The 22630-nt window shown below is 40.4% G+C and overlaps 2 protein-coding genes and 3 non-coding genes across 5 annotated transcripts; 3 read left to right on the top strand and 2 right to left on the bottom strand.

Annotated features, from left to right (window-relative positions):
* Positions 1-2802: 2802 nt before the first annotated feature.
* Positions 2803-3891, bottom strand: LOC149673243 (uncharacterized). Its single transcript, XM_089840240.1, has one exon. The coding sequence runs from the start codon at positions 3889-3891 to the stop codon at positions 2803-2805; it is 1089 nt and encodes a 362-aa protein (XP_089696366.1).
* A 3285-nt stretch (positions 3892-7176) lies between these two features.
* Positions 7177-8472, bottom strand: LOC149673242 (uncharacterized protein F54H12.2-like). The gene has a single exon (XM_089840239.1). The coding sequence runs from the start codon at positions 8470-8472 to the stop codon at positions 7177-7179; it is 1296 nt and encodes a 431-aa protein (XP_089696365.1).
* Positions 8473-15787: 7315 nt separating this feature from the next.
* On the top strand, positions 15788-15859 carry TRNAI-GAU (transfer RNA isoleucine (anticodon GAU)). The gene has a single exon. It is a non-coding gene; the product is annotated as a tRNA-Ile (tRNA).
* Positions 15860-17686: 1827 nt separating this feature from the next.
* TRNAI-GAU (transfer RNA isoleucine (anticodon GAU)) lies at positions 17687-17758 on the top strand. The gene has a single exon. It is a non-coding gene; the product is annotated as a tRNA-Ile (tRNA).
* Positions 17759-19718: 1960 nt separating this feature from the next.
* Positions 19719-19790, top strand: TRNAI-GAU (transfer RNA isoleucine (anticodon GAU)). The gene has a single exon. It is a non-coding gene; the product is annotated as a tRNA-Ile (tRNA).
* Positions 19791-22630: the final 2840 nt, after the last annotated feature.

Genomic DNA, 22630 nt, shown 5'->3' with positions numbered 1-22630 from the left:
GTGTCGCAGTGGAAGCGTGCTGGGCCGATAACCCAGAGGTCCGTGGATCGACACCACGCTCTGCTAAATTAATGTAAAAGAGAACTTGCTATTTTGATATCAGTTAGTTTGTTCAAACAATGGTGATGTAAGCATGGTGGCGCAGTGGAAGCGTGCTGGGCCGAAAACCCAGAGGTCCGTGGATCGAAACCACGCTCTGCTAAATAAATGCAAAGGACAACTTGCTATTTTGATATCAGTTATTTTTTTAAAAGAATGGTCATGTAAGCAGATTGGCGCAGTGGAAGCGTGCTCTGCCCATAACCTAGTGGTCAAATGATCGAAACCACGCTCTGCTAAGTTAATGCAAAAGATAACTTGCTATTTTGATATAAGTTAGTTTGTTCCTGCAATAGTGATGCAATCAGAGTGGCGCAGTGGAAGCGTGCTGGGCCCATAACCCAGAGGCCCGTGGATCGAAACCACGCTCTGCTAAATTAATGCAAAATAGAATTTGCTATTATGATATCAGTTATTTTTTCATACAATGGTGATGTAAGCAGAGTGGCGCAGTGGAAACGTGCTGGGCCGATAACCCAGAGGTTTGTGGATCGAAACCGCCCTCTGCCAAAGTAATGCAAAATAGAATTTGCTATTATGATATCAGTTAGTAGGTAAAAAGTGGGGCATCCAGCTCACCCGGGAGTCGGGAGTCCAGGTTATTTCTATGGGGAGTCGGGAGTTAATGTTATTTCTATGGGGAGTCACGACTCCCGGGTGAGCTGGATGCCCCACTTTGGTATACTATCTCTAAGGAGTTAATGTTATTTCTATGGGGAGTCTTCTTCTATGGGGAGTCAAGAGTTATAATGTTATTTCTATGGGGAGTCACGACTCCTACGAGTTGGATGCCCCACTTAGGTATACTACCCCTAAGGATAGGGAGGGGGTCAGACAGGGGGACAGACAGGTGGTAATATACTTCCGCGTTCTACTAGAGAATGAGTGTCCATAGGTGTATACTTTGCGTACGATCGAACAACATCTGTTTTAATAGGGGGAGGGGGGGGGGACATTGAGGAGGAATGTTGTCTGGAAATATATTTCCCCTTGTAAGAGTGATAACAGTTGTTCTAATAAGAGTCTGATGATTGATAACATTATTGAGGGGTATTTTAATTTGGAAGGAAGAATTTCTAGGAATGTCAAAGTTTTATTATAATGTTTTCCAGTTGATTACAATAGGTTTTTTGATCACACTACATTTTGAATTCTTGAATTTCGTTCTGTTCCTTGTGAGGATGTAACTTGGTGATAATTCGGAATTATTTAGTGCATCATCGAATAATTTTAATGGTGATTTACTGGTTTCATTCGTTTTTCCTGCTTTAATTTTAGGCTTTCGAGACACGTTGAGTGATTTTTTCCCCTTTTTCTTTTTTAAAGCTGTTTCAGATGTTGGAGTTCTTGTTACAGCGTTGTTATTAGGTGGGGTTGCCGTCTGTGGCTTAACATTGGGTATTATGTTTAGATTTGGTGGATGTGGTGATTGTGTTGTAGCGGTCGGAATCTGGGATGGAAGGTTATCGACATGAACTACATCTGGTTGCATTTTGCTTTTATTATGTAGGAAATTTTCTAGCAGGTTCATGTATCGTTTAGCCTTTTCCTGGGAGGACATTCCTGTCTCCCTCAATATATCATACATGTCACGATCTAACGCTGTCATTCGATTATCCAACACACTCTTGTTTGACTCCAATTGTCCATATGGTACTAAAACCATAGGTCGTGAGGATGTCATTTTACACCGAGTAGGGCTGATATCCCGTTTACAATGGAGGGTAACAAGGAGCTCAGTAATGGGAGAAAACCCCCGTTTTGTGATTTAGAAAGTTCTTTCCGTTTGTCCTTTAGTGAAACTCTCCGCTTTGATAATTTTCTAATTAGGTTTTTATACCGCTTAAATCTATTTTTTACTTTCACTGGAAGAACAACGTTCCCTTTCGTTATATTTAAGCAGATTTCACACACGGATTTTATTTGAGGGTTAGAAAGAGGATGAGAAATATCCCTCAAAGGGTGACCGTCTAAGGTGCTGTACCGTCTCATACTGCTGATCATTTAGAAAAACCACCGTCATTTATGTAAAATATCATCGACTCTTTCTCTAGAAAATTAGTTCTCAGCCTAAGCAGATCGGGTGTTTCTTGACGGGTATCTATGATAAGATAGGAGTAAGGTTTCGAAGTAGCGTGGTGAAATGCACTGGTTAAATGTTTGGGGTTGTGGCTATACATTTGATTCGCTAAATATTTTGTTTGCCCCTGATCCCTAGGATTCCGCATTAAAATTATGTAATGGGAGTTCAAAGAAACATCACGCATGATTTTCCCATTTTTGAATAAATTTTGAGAAAGCAATATGACTGATAAACTATTATGATGACAACCTCTAATAAATAAATTTCCGATGTTAACATTATCTTTGGACTCGTTAATTAAATCATCTATTATTATTAAATTGTTAATAGACGGATCGAAAAAGTCATCTAGATTTTGAGGGAGTCCATTGTGAAATTCTACAAGGGGTTCCACTTTCCTCAATTCCTCGAATTTACTCTGATAGGCCCCGTAACAATAGCAAACTCGTTGTATTTTAGGCGTGATGCTGTTCTCAAGGTTTCTTAAGATTTTGAAAACGAATTCCGACTTCCCACTTTGCGAACTCCCTGTAACTAACCAAGCTGAGGGGTGGATAAATTTCAAATACCACGTATCCATTTCATGACCCATAGACGAATGACATGGATTTGAGAGGTACCTATACTTTTGTAACCTCGTTACTAAAAATCCAAGAATTGAAAGATTCGGGGTAACCCAACCATTTAACGTATAATTGAACACCATTCTTTGTTTTTCTTTTCCTTAAAACCTTCTCGATTTTAAACGTGCAGTTCTTAAGATCTTTCCCAACTTTCTGAATTTCATTTTCATAAAAAATTCCCTCAATTTTATCCTCGTTTAAATCTTTTAACCGGTATACAGGCGGGGTCCTAGGGATACGTTCAATTATTCTAAAAAGTTCTTCTGACCAAAATGGTAGATAGCGCTTATCAAACACCCCTCTAGTCTTGCTAATCCGTACAATGTCACCAACATCAAACTGATAATCGGTGGGTGGGGAAAAGTCATGATTGCCGTACAAGTTTAACCATACCTCCTTCGAATTTTTAGAGGATACCATTATTGGCTTCATCTTAATTGCTCTGTGATGCGAGTTATTATAGGCGGAAGTAAGTTTATCTAAGATATGAATGTATTTCCTAGAACCCGATTTCGTAAAATATCTATACATACGTGCCTTTAACGTTCTTATTAATCTCTCACAAATTGATGCCTTTGTATCTGTACTTGTAGAGTACAATTTCATTTTTCGAGAATGGATGAATTTCTTAAAAGTTTGGTTGTAGAATTCACTCCCCCTGTCTACGTGAATGAGACGTGGGACTCTATTGTTAGAATTGGAAAGTATGCACTTAAATGCCTTAACAAGCGTCACGCCTTTCTTATTTTTCAACGCCTTTAAAAATGCGTATTTACTGAAAGTGTCAACACATACTAAGATGTAATTGTTACCCCTGTTTTCGCGTGATAGGTTTCTTAGATCCATTAAGTCTAATTGCCAAATTTCATCTATTCCAAACACTAAAGTACGATTTCGCTTAAATTTGTGAACAACTGGTTTATGAAGGGTATACACATCATTGTGCTTCAAATAATCCTTCACGTTTTTTAGAGTTACTTTTATCCCATTATCCTTAGCGGATCTATATAGTTGGTTTACACCGGCGTAGCTTCCGGCGTTTGCTATATCATGGTAGAGTTTCTCGAGTTCAGAAAAATTATTCATTTATGATTTCTTCTAGTTTTATGTAAAATACGAGGTGTTTTTGAACTTAATGTTCTTAATAAGGACTTATAGGAATCCAAAGAAATACCCTTCACCCCTCTACGTTTTCTAGTTTTTCTAGCTGCTTCTAACCTTTCCACGACTTCAAGAGGAATGACTAACGTTCACACGGGATGGAGTTTAGCTAAGATACTCCAAAGAAAGCACTTATCGTCTTTGTTTTGAATGTTTATTAAACACTTTTTAGCAGAAAGTTTTTTTGGTAATTTAATGTACGTTCCACCTATAAGAGGTTTATACGAACAAATGTTCAATTGGATATAAATTAAGTTTTTGATTTTCCACCCTGACCCCTGATTTTCAAACGCTTCCATTGAGTTTAAAATTTTTACTATACATCTCGTTAATTGACCGTGGATTGCATCCATCATCATAGTAGTTTGGGTTAAACTGCGGAAATATGGTTCACACTCTACTTCATCAGTCGAGTTCGCTAATTGTCTATAAAATTTGACTTTAGCAACTAAATACCACTTAATTCCCTTCTTCTCCTTTAAATGTTTTTTAAGATAGTTAATTATTTCCCCTCTGTACTCGTTTATCAGAGATGTAAAGTCGAGCGCGTCATTACCGTCAAAACGCGCCAAGAAAGCAGCACCCCCTAAAACGTTCATTGTTTCTATTCGAGGGTCGGTGTTCAGCTGTGTATTCGAGTTTTGTTGGGAGGTACTAGGAATAGGGGAAGAGGGGTGGGAAGACGTTTCTGTTACAGGTGCATCCGCTGTTACCGACTGTGAAGTTCTCGATGTAAATGGTACCGAGGGTGTTGCAGGGGTAGATAAATTTGAGACTTCGGGGTGTTTTTTCATGTGCCTTGTAAAAAGATAGTGCCGTTTAAAAGTTTCCCCGCAAATTTGGCAAACTAAAGACGTCTTTTGATGAGTTTCTCGCTCATGCCGTAGACGGTTACAGTTTTTGGTGAAAGGTTTCCCGCAAATGGTGCAGGCGAATTTCTCCATTTTTTTCCTCCAGTGTTTTGAATACAGGCTTACCTATATCCATCCATTATAATATCACGTGGTTCATTTCTATTTTCCCGGTTAGGGAGATTGTGGAAACAGAGGGACTAATAAAAATGTGAGACATACCTTAGGTTGGATGCTGTGGGATTCCCGGATGGTTTGCAGGATATAAATAATTAAGGGGAGCTGAATTCGATTATATAGGAAAAACTGATTAATCAATCAACGTCAACTACATCAAAATACTTGATTCACATGTGCAATAGACAAAGTATTGGATTATATCTCCACCCCGTATGCACCCAAACTCCCCCCTTTCATTAAACGTCTAACGTAATTATTACCCTGAAAATAAACGATCGGGAAAAAAAATAATAATAATAATAAAACAGATTCACAAAAATGGCTCGTTCGTGTAACACCTGACAAAATTAGGTTGTGTGAGTATAGAAGAATTAGGATACTATACAAGATGAAAATTAAGTAAAACGGGATTTGAAGGGGGCCATGTTTACACGCAAAACATATTTGTTTACTTCATATAACTATGTTAAGGGAAACAACGCGACAAAATTTGGAGGATTGATGTTTAGACGCGGAAACATATTTGATTCTTTCATATAGCACCTGGCAAATTATATTAGGTTACTGTAGAGGGAACAGAATTAAATGAAGCAGTGAAATACAATTCAAGGGGGGGGGGGTTTACTAGCAAAACATGTTTGGTTCCATCCTATAGCTGGTGATAACGTGTTACTATAGAAGATGGGAATTAAGAAAAAGAACAAAACAGAAATTCAACGTTCATTCTTTCAATTAGCACCTGTTAATTTTGATATAAATATGACATAAATAATACAATAAAGACATCGAAAGTTCGGGAACTTCGAATACACCCATCAAAACATAACATCCTTAGTATAATTTTTATTTAATCCAATCCTTAATAGTTACTTAGAGCCTCAATGTTCGTGAAACACATGTGGGGATAAATAATATATCATATTATACAAGCCGTGGATATTTTGTATATAAATACGGAACTTTGGGTAATAAAATCATAAGCGCAAAATGACTAGTACGGAGACTAAAGCCATTTTAATCTACTCGTGGTTCGGGGCTAAGCGTCCCGAGTTAAATTTCACCTACCAGGAAATGGTTAACACCATACAAGTCATGCACAACATGTTTTTCAATGAAATGGTATGCATGGAGGAAAGGGGTGTTGTGGAGGTGCATCTCCCATACTTCCCGAATGTAAGAAAACTGAGGGAAAAATTCTGCAATTGCGGCGGGGTGATGGAGGTGAGTAATATAAGAAACTTTTATTTATAAATAAAGAGAATGAAAATTTAATAAATATGTGTGTGTGTGTGTGTGTGTGTGTGCGTGTGTTAGGTGCAGTTAATGGACCCGAGAATCTCCACTGAGAACCGAGCGCGCGGGGAGATGTTCCTAAACCTTTTCGGAGGATCGATGGATGTAGCCACATCATCCCTGTCCGTATTTCCGGTTGCACCTCCCCAACCTCAGGAATTCGCAGTCACCGTACCACCAATGGCACCACCACCACCAACTCAGCCGCCACCCCTAAGACGGTCTAGGGCTCAAAAAAGGCCAAGATTCCAACAACCAACGGAGGACTCTAGACCGTCTCTAGAGGATGGATTGGTGGACGGTGACGGTATTTCAAGTTTTTTTTAAAGAAAAATTAAATAAAATAAAAAATAAAAACAAATTAAGAAAATAAATATTTTCCCGATGGGATAAAAAATCAGCATTTGTTTAAGAATATTTATTTACTAGAGGCGAAGCATACATTTTCTTTTCCTATTTAATTCCCGGTAAATATGCAAAGTTATCATAATATCATTTAACATAGTATTATTACAATAGGTATTAATATTTTTTTTTAAAGACCACCCTTTAGACATTAGTAACAGGAAATATATTACGTGTAAACCGCAGACTTTAGTAGATACATTTTGCAGGTGATATTTCTGGTATTCGAAATGTTTGGTTAGTTTTCTTATAAAGCTTAGTTCATACACTTCAGGTGATAATCCGAAACTGTCGAAGAAAGTTGTTTTCCCATTTTTTACGTATAGTCCTAACCAGTGACTTCCGGGTTTCGCGCAATCCTCGTTGTTAAGACACAACCCGTATTCTTTAAGGTTACACTTGGGTATATGATTAGAGGGAAAAACACCGATCGCGCGTTTACCGACAGTACATTTTAAAATGTTTCTTATTTCATTTGAATTCATCCCTGTTCGTAAATAACACCACGATCCCGAGATATTTGTAGGAGTGATTCAAATTCAGCGAAGAAAATGACGGATAGGTTATGAGCTACTGGAGAGTTAAATTTCATATGCAAACGTAAATTCCCAGTTCGAACTGGTTCTCTATGACTTTCGCCCGATAATTGATCTGGAGTTAAGTCGATAACGTAAAGGGTGTTCCCGTTTATATAGTCATCGAATGTTATATTATTGCCACTGTCCTTCTTATAATTATTCAATCCCTCAGTCAAGCTCAAGTACTCCCTCTTACACATATTTTGCGCGAATGATGGTCTGAAACCCTCGTTAGGGAATCTCTGATTACCGATAGTCACCTCTAAGTAATTTAAACCTAAATGTTCAAATGCGAGAGGGTTTTGATGGTAGTGACCATTGAAAGCTGATGAGCGCACAATTCCTATGGTCAGTCTTTGGGGGAGTTTCCCCATATATAAATTGTCACGTAGGGTCTCCATGGAACCGGTGGGGATTGTAAACAGTTTACATTCTATTCGATTCAACAGGTATTTAGCTGTTGTTTTCTCTAAGGCCATTAAGTGGCCGAGTACTATATCCGGATTAATTTTAACCCTTCTGATATACAGTGTGCTGTCTATGATATTTATTTTATAACTCTTTGTATTATTAGTTGGAGTTAAGAGTGCGAATGCGGGATTACTTCTACTGAATTTCAATCTCAATGATACCCCGTTCAATAGAAATTTATCAGAGTTAAAGATTTCATGATGAATATTGGAAATTAATTGTACGGATTTTGATTCTGCTATCTCTTCCTGACGTTTTTTGAGTCCGCTTTCCGGTTTTGAAAATGCCGTATTGACGTTAATACCATCATTTCCTTCAGTTAGTAAACGTGTAGCGAGGTATGTTTTCTTCGCTTCACTACCGAAATTAAGAAGATCGCTTACCGCGCTTTTGTAAGCGTATGTTGGGAGACCGTTAGATATACAGGTGTCATTCAAATAAACGTCTAATTGTGATAAAATCGCGTTTATGAAATTATTTACGGGGGCTACTTGTTCCCCAGCTGGCAAATTATCACCATTTTCCTCGGTAACTTTAACAACAATTTCTATTAAAGATTGAGCTAAAGCTAAATAATAATCCGGGGTGCCATGAACTAAATACTCGATGGGTGCACCTGTTGTCGATAAATTACCTAACGGTTTGAATAAAACAGTCTCCGATTGTTCAATGCAGTGATTGGTAATCGGTTCGTTGAAAAAATCTAAATTAGACATCAAAAGTGCCATTGCTTAATCTAAGTAATCTTTTTTCCGTCTGACCCGCTTGTGTTTCACGTTAGAAATGGACTCCTTAGTCTTTCGTCGTCTCTTTAAATGTCTTCCTTTCCCTGATTGGAGTCCACTGATTATATTGGTTCCTGCATTCTTGAGTCGAGTTTTAGCGCTCTCCTTAAAATTAGCACCTTCAGCCAAATCTGATAATACGTTTGCTGAAGCTTTCAGAGCCTCGTTTTTAAGTAAACGTCCGGCGGGTGCAAATATTGGTTTCAGATAAGAAAATATATTTTTGAAAATGGAACCAAACCCGGCACCGGAATGTGTAGGTGGGGAGGAGAAATAAGGTAGATCACCCCCGACTTGGGAGAAATATATAACATATGGGTTATTTTCCATCCTTGTTCCGTCTCCGTATGTGCACTTTTGCTATGGTCTGTCCGCGGTGAAATGCCAGGAAACTCCCATCGCTAGTTCTTATATTGACTTCAACCGTTTCAATTATATTCGACTTGAGTTTAAAATAATCAGGTTCATTATATTCCAAAGACATGATTTCACGATGTTTCCCCACATTATTAAATGGGATGATTTTTAATATTGGGGCATATGTATCGCCGACAGGTGTTTCCTCAACTAATGATGAATAGACGAATAAATTTTGAACACCTTTCGCGATGTCGGGGATACCTCTAGATTTAACAGAGCCGGTTAATCTTATACCGATTTGGTTCCCTGTAAATCCTAAAATATTTCCTAGTTCGGGAGAATCCGCGGGAAATTCAATAGAATAATTTGAATTAACTCTCATCAGTGTTCGTCCGTCCAATTTTTTCTCGAAGTGTATCTGATTTTTGATATTGTCCGGTAATTTACTCTTAATATTATTGAACAGATCTTCAATAGTTCTATAGTATCCCTTATCAATATTAAGGTTGATTACTGTTGCCTCCTCTTTCTTTATACTATTAACGTGAATAACGTTTGACGCTTTCATAAAGTCATATTTCTCACCGGATGGTTTTAAAAACATGAACTGTAAGTGCTTTGATTTGGAATTTCCCGTTAGCAACTCCTCTCTGAAACCTATGAAGTCGGCTAGTTGTTTGTCTAATTGAAGTTCTATATTCGGCTTTAACTCAATCTCCAGTTTCCTCTTTTTTTCATCACCATGGTCAATTATGTTAACGGTTCCGTCATCCCCCAAATGGAAAACCAAACTATTTGCGATTAAATAATAAATATCTAAACCATCAAGTACGCTATCACCCCACTCGGAATAAGGTAACTCGAAAGTCCTTATTTTCCTACGATTAACAGGGTGTTTATAAAGATTGAACGACGTTGCCGTGATTGGTATATTATCATATTCAGTGGGTAAGATAAGCTCTTTTAACCCCACCTCATATTCCCCATTTAGAATTATTTCCTTCGGGAGTAACATTTTGAAACGACTCTGGGTATTATCTTTAAATACATCTAGACTCGCTGTAGATATAGCGAACAAATAAAACGAATCCCTCATATTGTTAACGTCTTATTTAACCAACCGCTAACTGATATATGAACTAAATCAGACAAATAAAGATATTTAAATCATTTTATTTACTTTCACTCGCATTAAGGTTTACAAATTTACAATCAGGACTTTATATGATTTACATAGGAGTCGATAATTCTAGGGGAAATACCCCACTCAGTTGATTCCTGATTTAGGATATCAGCTTTAAGTTTACCAGATGAAAGAAAAGTTTTTACAATAGTCGAAACATCTACGAATGAACGTGCAGCTTCGGCTGTTCTATTCAGGGCATGCTGATAAAAATATATAACGCCGTATATTCCCTCTAACTCTAAGGACTCTTTGGCTGGTTCGAAGTAAAGTCGGACCTTAGTAGCCCAATCATTGGTGATACAGGGGTGTCCAAGTTGATTCCCCATCTGCAGTTGACAACCATTACACTCGTTCGACGCGATTTTATTGATAGCGGCCTTTAAATAATATGTTAGAGTTTCCTTAATCTCAAAATTCTTCATGAGACTGCCATGGTTGTAGAGAAATTCTATGGTGTCGATGGACTGAGAAAGGGCTTCCCACTCTTTCAGAGTTAAAGTTATCCCGGAAACACTTGATGAGTCCTTCTTACGACGTAGTAATAGCACCTGATCTTCCTCCAATTCATCGAGTACAGTCGCCCACGCATCGTTTGATAGAAAATTTTCCGACAAAGAAAACATTCTCTCCTTTGGGGTTATACTTTGACGAAACCCGAAAGTTTCAATGGACAAACTACTCGTCAATTTAACTAGACCATTGACATGAAATTTAGTTAACACAACCCCCTCCATAGTTGGTAAATATTTTTTTAAGGGGAGTGAATATCTAAAAACTCTTATGTTCAGAAATAATTCATTCGTGCAACGTCGACGGTTGATAGTTATAAATTTCGTCGTAGTACCATCCACCTTTTTGTAGGGGTCAACAAGAGGTTCCTTATATATTAAATCAAACCCGTTTGCCATTGGAGATGTGTTAGCTGATACGTCATTACTAAAAAGGTGTTTCTTTCAATGTAATAATAACTTAAAAAATCGCGAATAATTTCAGCAGGCTAACAAACTTACCTCTCCATTTCAGAAGTGTTTTCCCCGGATTCAGACATCTTTTCAACAACTTATCCGACTGTTAAATGCAAAACTAGTCACGTTTTCACTCTTTTATATACTAACGGTGATGGGATTATTTACCTCGAATTAAATGAAAACATTTCATACACCCTCCCCCCTTATTATTAGGTGAAACAAACGACATTCCTCCTCAATGATTTGGGATCATCCCCCCCCCTATTAAAACAGATGTTGTTCGATCGTACGCAAAGTATACACCTATGGACACTCATTCTCTAGTAGAACGCGGAAGTATATTACCACCTGTCTGTCCCCCTGTCTGACCCCCTCCCTATCCTTAGGGATAGTATACCTAAGTGGGGCATCCAACTCGTAGGAGTCGTGACTCCCCATAGAAATAACATTATAACTCTTGACTCCCCATAGGAGAAGACTCCCCATAGAAATAACGTTAACTCCTTGGAGATAGTATACCAAAGTGGGGCATCCAGCTCACCTGGGAGTCGTGACTCCCCATAGAAATAACATTAACTCCCGACTCCCCATAGAAATAACCTGGACTCCCGACTCCCGGGTGAGCTGGATGCCCCACTTTTTACCTACTTCAGTTATTTTTTCATACAATGGTGATGTAAGCAGAGTGGCGCAGTGGAAGCGTGCTGGGCCCATAACCCAGAGGTCCGTGGATCGAAACCACGCTCTGCTAAATTAATGCAAAATAGAATTTGCTATTATGATATCAGTTATTTTTTCATACAATGGTGATGTAAGCAGAGTGGTGCAGTGGAAGCGTGCTGGGCCCATAACCCAGAGGTCCGTGGATCGAAACCACGCTCTGCTAAATTAATGCAAAAGAGAACTTGCTATTTTGATATCAGTTAGTTTGTTCAAACAATGGTGATGTAAGCATGGTGGCGCAGTAGAAGCGTGCTGGGCCGATAACCCAGAGGTCCGTGGATCGAAACCACGCTCTGCTAAATTAATGCATAATAGGATTTGCTATTATGATATCAGTTATTTTTTCATACAATGGTGATGTAAGCAGAGTGGCGCAGTGGAAGCGTGCTGGGCCCATAACCCAGAGGTCCGTGGATCGAAACAACGCTCTGCTAAATTAATGCAAAATAGAATTTGCTATTTTGATATCAGTTATTTTTTTAAAAGAATGGTCATGTAAGCAGATTGGCGCAGTGGAAGCGTGCTCTGCCCATAACCTAGTGGTCAAAGGATCGAAACCACGCTCTGCTAAATTAATGCAAAATAGGATTTGCTATTTTGATATCAGTTATTTTTTTAAAAGAATGGTCATGTAAGCAGATTGGCGCAGTGGAAGCGTGCTCTGCCCATAACCTAGTGGTCAAATGATCGAAACCACGCTCTGCTAAGTTAATGCAAAAGATAACTTGCTATTTTGATATCAGTTATTTTTTCATACAATGGTGATGTAAGCAGAGTGGCGCAGTGCAAGCGTGCTGGGCCCATAACTCAGAGGTCCGGGGATCGAAACCACGCTCTGCTAAATTAATATAAAAGAGAACTTGCTATTTTGATATCAGTTAGTTTGTTCAAACAATGGTGATGTAAGCATGGTGGCGCAGTGGAAGCGTGCTGGGCCGAAAACCCAGAGGTCCGTGGATCGAAACCACGCTCTGCTAAATAAATGCAAAAGACAACTTGCTATTTTGATATCAGTTACTTTGTTCATACAGTGGTGATGTAAGCAGAGAGGCGCAGTGGAAGCGTGCCGGACCCATAACCCAGAGGTCCGTAAATCGAAACTTCGCTCTGCGAAATTAATGCAAAATAGAATTTGCTATTATGATATCAGTTATTTTTTCATACAATGGTGATGTTATCGGAGTGGCGCAGTGGAAGCGTGCTGGGCCCATAACCCAGAGGTCCGTGGATCGAAACCACGCTCTGCTAAATTAATGCAAAATAGAATTTGCTATTATGATATCAGTTATTTTTTCATACAATAGTGATGTAAGCAGAGTGGCGCAGTGGAAGCGTGCTGGTCCCATAACCCAGAGGTCCGTGGATCGAAACCACGCTCTGCTAAATTAATGCAAAAGAGAACTTGCAATTTTGATATAAGTTAGTTTGTTCCTACAATGGGGATGCAAGCAGAGTGTCGCAGTGGAAGCGTGCTGGGCCGATAACCCAGAGGTCCGTGGATCGAAACCACGCTCTGCTAAATTAATGCAAAATAGAATTTGTTATTATGATATCAGTTATTTTTTCATACAATGGTGATGTAAGCAGAGTGGCGCAGTGGAAGCGTGCTGGGCCCATAACCCAGAGGTCCGTGGATCGAAACCACGCTCTGCTAAATTAATGCAAAATAGAATTTGTTATTATGATATCAGTTATTTTTTCATACAATGGTGATGTAAGCAGAGTGGCGCAGTGGAAACGTGCTGGGCCGATAACCCAGAGGTTTTTGGATCGAAACCGCCCTCTGCCAAAGTAATGCAAAATAGAATTGGCTATTATGATATCAGTTATTTTTTCATACAATGGTGATGTAAGCAGAGTGGCGCAGTGGAAGCGTGCTGGGCCCATAACCCAGAGGTCCGTGGATCGAAACCACGCTCTGCTAAATTAATGCAAAATAGAATTTGCTATTATGATATCAGTTATTTTTTCATACAATGGTGATGTAAGCAGAGTGGCGCAGTGGAAGCGTGCTGGGCCCATAACCCAGAGGTCCGTGGATCGAAACCACGCTCTGCTAAATTAATGCAAAAGAGAACTTGCTATTTTGATATCAGTTAGTTTGTTCAAACAATGGTGATGTAAGCATGGTGGCGCAGTAGAAGCGTGCTGGGCCGATAACCCAGAGGTCCGTGGATCGAAACCACGCTCTGCTAAAGTAATGCAAAAGACAACTTGCTATTTTGATATCAGTTACTTTTTTCATACATTGGTGATGTAAGCAGAGTGGCGCCGTGGAAGCGTGCTGGGCCGATAACCCAGAGGTTTGTGGATCGAAACCACGCTCTGCTAAATTAGTGCAAAATAGAATTTGCTATTTTGATATCAGTTATTTTTTTAAAAGAATGGTCATGTAAGCAGATTGGCGCAGTGGAAGCGTGCTCTGCCCATAACCTAGTGGTCAAATGATCGAAACCACGCTCTGCTAAGTTAATGCAAAAGATAACTTGCTATTTTGATATCAGTTATTTTTTCATACAATGGTGATGTAAGCAGAGTGGCGCAGTGCAAGCGTGCTGGGCCCATAACTCAGAGGTCCGTGGATCGAAACCACGCTCTGCTAAATTAATATAAAAGAGAACTTGCTATTTTGATATCAGTTAGTTTGTTCAAACAATGGTGATGTAAGCATGGTGGCGCAGTGGAAGCGTGGTGGGCCGAAAACCCAGAGGTCCGTGGATCGAAACCACGCTCTGCTAAATAAATGCAAAAGACAACTTGCTATTTTGATATCAGTTACTTTGTTCATACAGTGGTGATGTAAGCAGAGAGGCGCAGTGGAAGCGTGCTGGGCCGATAACCCAGAGGTCCGTGGATCGAAACCACGCTCTGCTAAATTAATGCAAAATAGAATTTGCTATTATGATATCAGTTATTTTTCCATACAATAGTGATGTAAACAGAGTGGCGCAGCGGAAGCGTGCTGGGACCATAACCCAGAGGTCCGTGGATCGAAACCACGCTCTGCTAAATTAATGCATAATAGGATTTGCTATTATGATATCAGTTATTTTTTCATACAATGGTGATGTAAGCAGAGTGGCGCAGTGGAAGCGTGCTGGGCCCATAACCTAGTGGTCAAAGGATCGAAACCACGCTCTGCTAAATTAATGCAAAATAGAATTTGCTATTATGATATCAGTTATTTTTTCATACAATGGTGATGTTATCGGAGTGGCGAAGTGGAAGCGTGCTGGGCCCATAACCCAGAGGTCCGTGGATCGAACCCACGCTCTGCTAAATTAATGCAAAATAGAATTTGCTATTATGATATCAGTTATTTTTTCATACAATAGTGATGTAAGCAGAGTGGCGCAGTGGAAGCGTGCTGGGCCCATAACCCAGAGGTCCGTGGATCGGAACCACGCTCTGCTAAATTAATGCAAAAGAGAACTTGCAATTTTGATATAAGTTAGTTTGTTCCTACAATGGGGATGCAAGCAGAGTGTCGCAGTGGAAGCGTGCTGGGCCGATAACCCAGAGGTCCGTGGATCGACACCACGCTCTGCTAAATTAATGTAAAAGAGAACTTGCTATTTTGATATCAGTTAGTTTGTTCAAACAATGGTGATGTAAGCATGGTGGCGCAGTGGAAGCGTGCTGGGCCGAAAACCCAAAGGTCCGTGGATCGAAACCACGCTCTGCTAAATAAATGCAAAGGACAACTTGCTATTTTGATATCAGTTATTTTTTTAAAAGAATGGTCATGTAAGCAGATTGGCGCAGTGGAAGCGTGCTCTGCCCATAACCTAGTGGTCAAATGATCGAAACCACGCTCTGCTAAGTTAATGCAAAAGATAACTTGCTATTTTGATATAAGTTAGTTTGTTCCTGCAATAGTGATGCAATCAGAGTGGCGCAGTGGAAGCGTGCTGGGCCCATAACCCAGAGGTCCGTGGATCGAAACCACGCTCTGCTAAATTAATGCAAAATAGAATTTGCTATTATGATATCAGTTATTTTTTCATACAATAGTGATGTAAGCAGAGTGGCGCAGTGGAAGCGTGCTGGGCCGATAACCCAGAGGTCCGTGGATCGAAACCACGCTCTGCTAAATTAATGCAAAAGAGAATTTGCTCTTTTGATATCAGTTAGTTTGTTCAAACAATGGTGATGTAAGCATGGTGGCGCAGTAGAAGCGTGCTGGGCCGATAACCCAGAGGTCCGTGGATCGAAACCACGCTCTGCTAAAGTAATGCAAAAGACAACTTGCTATTTTGATATCAGTTACTTTTTTCATACATTGGTGATGTAAGCAGAGTGGCGCCGTGGAAGCGTGCTGGGCCGATAACCCAGAGGTTTGTGGATCGAAACCACGCTCTGCTAAATTAGTGCAAAATAGAATTTGCTATTTTGATATCAGTTATTTTTTTAAAAGAATGGTCATGTAAGCAGATTGGCGCAGTGGAAGCGTGCTCTGCCCATAACCTAGTGGTCAAATGATCGAAACCACGCTCTGCTAAGTTAATGCAAAAGATAACTTGCTATTTTGATATCAGTTATTTTTTCATACAATGGTGATGTAAGCAGAGTGGCGCAGTGCAAGCGTGCTGGGCCCATAACTCAGAGGTTCGTGGATCGAAACCACGCTCTGCTAAATTAATATAAAAGAGAACTTGCTATTTTGATATCAGTTAGTTTGTTCAAACAATGGTGATGTAAGCATGGTGGCGCAGTGGAAGCGTGGTGGGCCGAAAACCCAGAGGTCCGTGGATCGAAACCACGCTCTGCTAAATAAATGCAAAAGACAACTTGCTATTTTGATATCAGTTACTTTGTTCATACAGTGGTGATGTAAGCAGAGAGGCGCAGTGGAAGCGTGCTGGGCCGATAACCCAGAGGTCCGTAAATCGAAACTTCGCTCTGCGAAATTAATGCAAAATAGAATTTGCTATTATGATATCAGTTATTTTTTCATACAATGGTGATGTAAGCAGAGTGGCGCAGTGGAAGCGTGCTGGGCCCATAACCCAGAGGTCCGTGGATCGAAACCACGCTCTGCTAAATTAATGCAAAATAGAATTGGCTATTATGATATCAGTTATTTTTCCATACAATAGTGATGTTATCGGAGTGGCGAAGTGGAAGCGTGCTGGGCCCATAACCCAGAGGTCCGTGGATCGAAACCACGCTCTGCTAAATTAATGCAAAATAGAATTTGCTATTATGATATCAGTTATTTTTTCATACAATAGTGATGTAAGCAGAGTGGCGCAGTGGAAGCGTGCTGGGCCCATAACCCAGAGGTCCGTGGATCGAAACCATGCTCTGCTAAATTAATGCAAAAGAGAACTTGCAATTTTGATATAAGTTAGTTTGTTCCTACAATGGGGATGCAAGCAGAGTGTCGCAGTGGAAGCGTGCTGGGCCGATAACCCAGAGGTCCGTGGATCGACACCACGCTCTGCTAAATTAATGTAAAAGAGAACTTGCTATTTTGATATCAGTTAGTTTGTTCAAACAATGGTGATGTAAGCATGGCGGCGCAGTGGAAGCGTGCTGGGCCGAAAACCCAAAGGTCCGTGGATCGAAACCACGCTCTGCTAAATAAATGCAAAGGACAACTTGCTATTTTGATATCAGTTATTTTTTTAAAAGAATGGTCATGTAAGCAGATTGGCGCAGTGGAAGCGTGCTCTGCCCATAACCTAGTGGTCAAATGATCGAAACCACGCTCTGCTAAGTTAATGCAAAAGATAACTTGCTATTTTGATATAAGTTAGTTTGTTCCTGCAATAGTGATGCAATCAGAGTGGCGCAGTGGAAGCGTGCTGGGCCCATAACCCAGAGGTCCGTGGATCGAAACCACGCTCTGCTAAATTAATGCAAAATAGAATTTGCTATTATGATATCAGTTATTTTTTCATACAATAGTGATGTAAGCAGAGTGGCGCAGTGGAAGCGTGCTGGGCCGATAACCCAGAGGTCCGTGGATCGAAACCACGCTCTGCTAAATTAATGCAAAAGAGAATTTGCTCTTTTGATATCAGTTAGTTTGTTCAAACAATGGTGATGTAAGCATGGTGTGCAGTGGAAGCGTGCTGGGCCGAAAACCCAGAGGTCCGTGGATCGAAACCACGCTCTGCTAAATAAATGCAAAGGACAACTTGTTATTTTGATATCAGTTATTTTTTTAAAAGAATGGTCATGTAAGCAGATTGGCGCAGTGGAAGCGTGCTCTGCCCATAACCTAGTGGTCAAATGATCGAAACCACGCTCTGCTAAGTTAATGCAAAATATAACTTGCTATTTTGATATAAGTTAGTTTGTTCCTGTAATAGTGATGCAATCAGAGTGGCGCAGTGGAAGCGTGCTGGGCCCATAACCCAGAGGCCCGTGGATCGAAACCACGCTCTGCTAAATTAATGCAAAATAGAATTTGCTATTATGATATCAGTTATTTTGTCATACAATGGTGATGTAAGCAGAGTGGCGCAGTGGAAACGTGCTGGGCCGATAACCCAGAGGTTTGTGGATCGAAACCGCCCTCTGCGAAAGTAATGCAAAATAGAATTTGCTATTATGATATCAGTTATTTTTTCATACAATGGTGATGTAAGCAGAGTGGCGCAGTGGAAGCGTGCTGGGCCCATAACCCAGAGGTCCGTGGATCGAAACCACACTCTGCTAAATTAATGCAAAATAGAATTTGCTATTATGATATCAGTTATTTTTTCATACAATGGTGATGTAAGCAGAGTGGCGCAGTGGAAGCGTGCTGGGCCCATAACCCAGAGGTCCGTGGATCGAAACCACGCTCTGCTAAATAAATGCAAAAGACAACTTGGTATTTTGATATCAGTTACTTTGTTCATACAGTGGTGATGTAAGCAGAGAGGCGCAGTGGAAGCGTGCTGGGCCGATAACCCAGAGGTCCGTAAATCGAAACTTCGCTCTGCGAAATTAATGCAAAATAGAATTTGCTATTATGATATCAGTTATTTTTTCATACAATGGTGATGTAAGCAGAGTGGCGCAGTGGAAGCGTGCTGGGCCCATAACCCAGAGGTCCGTGGATCGAAACCACGCTCTGCTAAATTAATGCAAAATAGAATTGGCTATTATGATATCAGTTATTTTTCCATACAATAGTGATGTTATCGGAGTGGCGAAGTGGAAGCGTGCTGGGCCCATAACCCAGAGGTCCGTGGATCGAAACCACGCTCTGCTAAATTAATGCAAAATAGAATTTGCTATTATGATATCAGTTATTTTTTCATACAATAGTGATGTAAGCAGAGTGGCGCAGTGGAAGCGTGCTGGGCCCATAACCCAGAGGTCCGTGGATCGAAACCATGCTCTGCTAAATTAATGCAAAAGAGAACTTGCAATTTTGATATAAGTTAGTTTGTTCCTACAATGGGGATGCAAGCAGAGTGTCGCAGTGGAAGCGTGCTGGGCCGATAACCCAGAGGTCCGTGGATCGACACCACGCTCTGCTAAATTAATGTAAAAGAGAACTTGCTATTTTGATATCAGTTAGTTTGTTCAAACAATGGTGATGTAAGCATGGCGGCGCAGTGGAAGCGTGCTGGGCCGAAAACCCAAAGGTCCGTGGATCGAAACCACGCTCTGCTAAATAAATGCAAAGGACAACTTGCTATTTTGATATCAGTTATTTTTTTAAAAGAATGGTCATGTAAGCAGATTGGCGCAGTGGAAGCGTGCTCTGCCCATAACCTAGTGGTCAAATGATCGAAACCACGCTCTGCTAAGTTAATGCAAAAGATAACTTGCTATTTTGATATAAGTTAGTTTGTTCCTGCAATAGTGATGCAATCAGAGTGGCGCAGTGGAAGCGTGCTGGGCCCATAACCCAGAGGTCCGTGGATCGAAACCACGCTCTGCTAAATTAATGCAAAATAGAATTTGCTATTATGATATCAGTTATTTTTTCATACAATAGTGATGTAAGCAGAGTGGCGCAGTGGAAGCGTGCTGGGCCGATAACCCAGAGGTCCGTGGATCGAAACCACGCTCTGCTAAATTAATGCAAAAGAGAATTTGCTCTTTTGATATCAGTTAGTTTGTTCAAACAATGGTGATGTAAGCATGGTGTGCAGTGGAAGCGTGCTGGGCCGAAAACCCAGAGGTCCGTGGATCGAAACCACGCTCTGCTAAATAAATGCAAAGGACAACTTGTTATTTTGATATCAGTTATTTTTTTAAAAGAATGGTCATGTAAGCAGATTGGCGCAGTGGAAGCGTGCTCTGCCCATAACCTAGTGGTCAAATGATCGAAACCACGCTCTGCTAAGTTAATGCAAAATATAACTTGCTATTTTGATATAAGTTAGTTTGTTCCTGTAATAGTGATGCAATCAGAGTGGCGCAGTGGAAGCGTGCTGGGCCCATAACCCAGAGGCCCGTGGATCGAAACCACGCTCTGCTAAATTAATGCAAAATAGAATTTGCTATTATGATATCAGTTATTTTGTCATACAATGGTGATGTAAGCAGAGTGGCGCAGTGGAAACGTGCTGGGCCGATAACCCAGAGGTTTGTGGATCGAAACCGCCCTCTGCGAAAGTAATGCAAAATAGAATTTGCTATTATGATATCAGTTATTTTTTCATACAATGGTGATGTAAGCAGAGTGGCGCAGTGGAAGCGTGCTGGGCCCATAACCCAGAGGTCCGTGGATCGAAACCACACTCTGCTAAATTAATGCAAAATAGAATTTGCTATTATGATATCAGTTATTTTTTCATACAATGGTGATGTAAGCAGAGTGGCGCAGTGGAAGCGTGCTGGGCCCATAACCCAGAGGTCCGTGGATCGAAACCACGCTCTGCTAAATTAATGCAAAAGAGAACTTGCTATTTTGATATCAGTTAGTTTGTTCAAACAATGGTGATGTAAGCATGGTGGCGCAGTAGAAGCGTGCTGGGCCGATAACCCAGAGGTCCGTGGATCGAAACCACGCTCTGCTAAAGTAATGCAAAAGACAACTTGCTATTTTGATATCAGTTACTTTTTTCATACATTGGTGATGTAAGCAGAGTGGCGCAGTGGAAGCGTGCTGGGCCGATAACCCAGAGGTTTGTGGATCGAAACCACGCTCTGCTAAATTAATGCAAAATAGAATTTGCTATTTTGATATCAGTTATTTTTTTTAAAAGAATGGTCATGTAAGCAGATTGGCGCAGTGGAAGCGTGCTCTGCCCATAACCTAGTGGTCAAATGATCGAAACCACGCTCTGCTAAGTTAATGCAAAAGATAACTTGCTATTTTGATATCAGTTATTTTTTCATACAATGGTGATGTAAGCAGAGTGGCGCAGTGGAAGCGTGCTGGGCCCATAACCCAGAGGTCCGTGGATCGAAACCACGCTCTGCTAAATTAATGCAAAATAGAATTTGCTATTATGATATCAGTTATTTTTTCATACAATGGTGATGTAAGCAGAGTGGCGCAGTGGAAGCGTGCTGGGCCCATAACCCAGAGGTCCGTGGATCGAAACCACGCTCTGCTAAATTAATGCAAAAGAGAACTTGCTATTTTGATATCAGTTAGTTTGTTCAAACAATGGTGATGTAAGCATGGTGGCGCAGTAGAAGCGTGCTGGGCCGGTAACCCAGAGGTCCGTGGATCGAAACCACGCTCTGCTAAAGTAATGCAAAAGACAACTTGCTATTTTGATATCAGTTACTTTTTTCATACATTGGTGATGTAAGCAGAGTGGCGCAGTGGAAGCGTGCTGGGGTCCTATTCTGAGACGTTCGTTAGCGCTACCGAAAATTTCCTAACGATCGGGCTAACGAAAAGCCCGTAACGAATATTTTTTGCCACCCGAAAAAGGAGCAATTCTAAACACATTTTTTATCGCTTTCGTTACCTCGTCCTTCGGTGATAGAAGCAACGCGGTTTTCGGTATAGGATGATAGAAGGTTTTTTTCCTCCTACACAAGTACCAATCATATTAAAGAAACTTTGTAGTAGACGACGTTTCCTCTTTATCTACGCAGTAGCGGCAGTACGCAGTGATCTACGAGACTACGCTGCAGCGCCGCGGCTGCATTCGTAAGAGAACGTAAGAAAAGAGCTGCGTTTAATAACAATCAACATTTTTAGATTTTGAAATTGAGCTATTTTGCTAAATCTTTCGATACGAACCATTTAGTTAACAAAAATGAAAATTAGGAAATGTGGAATTAATCGATACACTATTTTTATTAGTCTTAATTTTATCATCAGAGACTGGAAATCTTATACTCTCCGGGGCTAAAATATCAACAATAGCCTTGCTGAAAAACCTAATGGCCGTTAAAATCTAAATGACATTAAAATGGTTAAACAGTATTTGTTAGACTAAATAAGAGAAATCTTTACCTTAACCTTAATATTTGGAGGAATGGCCAAAACGTTTTGCCCCGTAAGTATCTCGCCAAGAATATCACAAATATGAAAACTATCTCTTTCCTAATTCTAAATAACATTCGAAACCTATAATCATTTAGTTCAAAAGCTTGAAGCCTATCTCTAAATATTCTTTGACGTCTTAAATCACGTCGAGGCAATTATTGCTAACCTTAAAACTTCACGTCGCAAAATATCCGCCATTTTAAAATTGTCTTTTCCAAGAAAACATCTTCGGTACAAGCCCTAACGAAAGGAAATCCCTATCGTTATCGTACCGATCATTTCACGCGATTCCTACCGAACAAAATCTCTACCGAACGCCTCAGAATCGCTTTTTTGCCCTCTAACGAAATTTTCGGCCGCTAACGACAAATTTCGTTCGGTAGACGTCCTACCGAACGTCTCAGAATAGGACCCCAGGGCCGATAACCCAGAGGTTTGTGGATCGAAACCACGCTCTGC

Source organism: Phalangium opilio, unplaced genomic scaffold (assembly GCF_054372755.1).
Source record: "Phalangium opilio isolate 3A_F unplaced genomic scaffold, DU_Popi_V2 ptg000053l_1, whole genome shotgun sequence".
NCBI classification, from domain to species: Eukaryota; Metazoa; Arthropoda; class Arachnida; order Opiliones; family Phalangiidae; genus Phalangium; species Phalangium opilio.
Note: the sequence above shows the minus strand (reverse complement) of the source record. Positions and strands in the feature narration are given on the sequence as shown.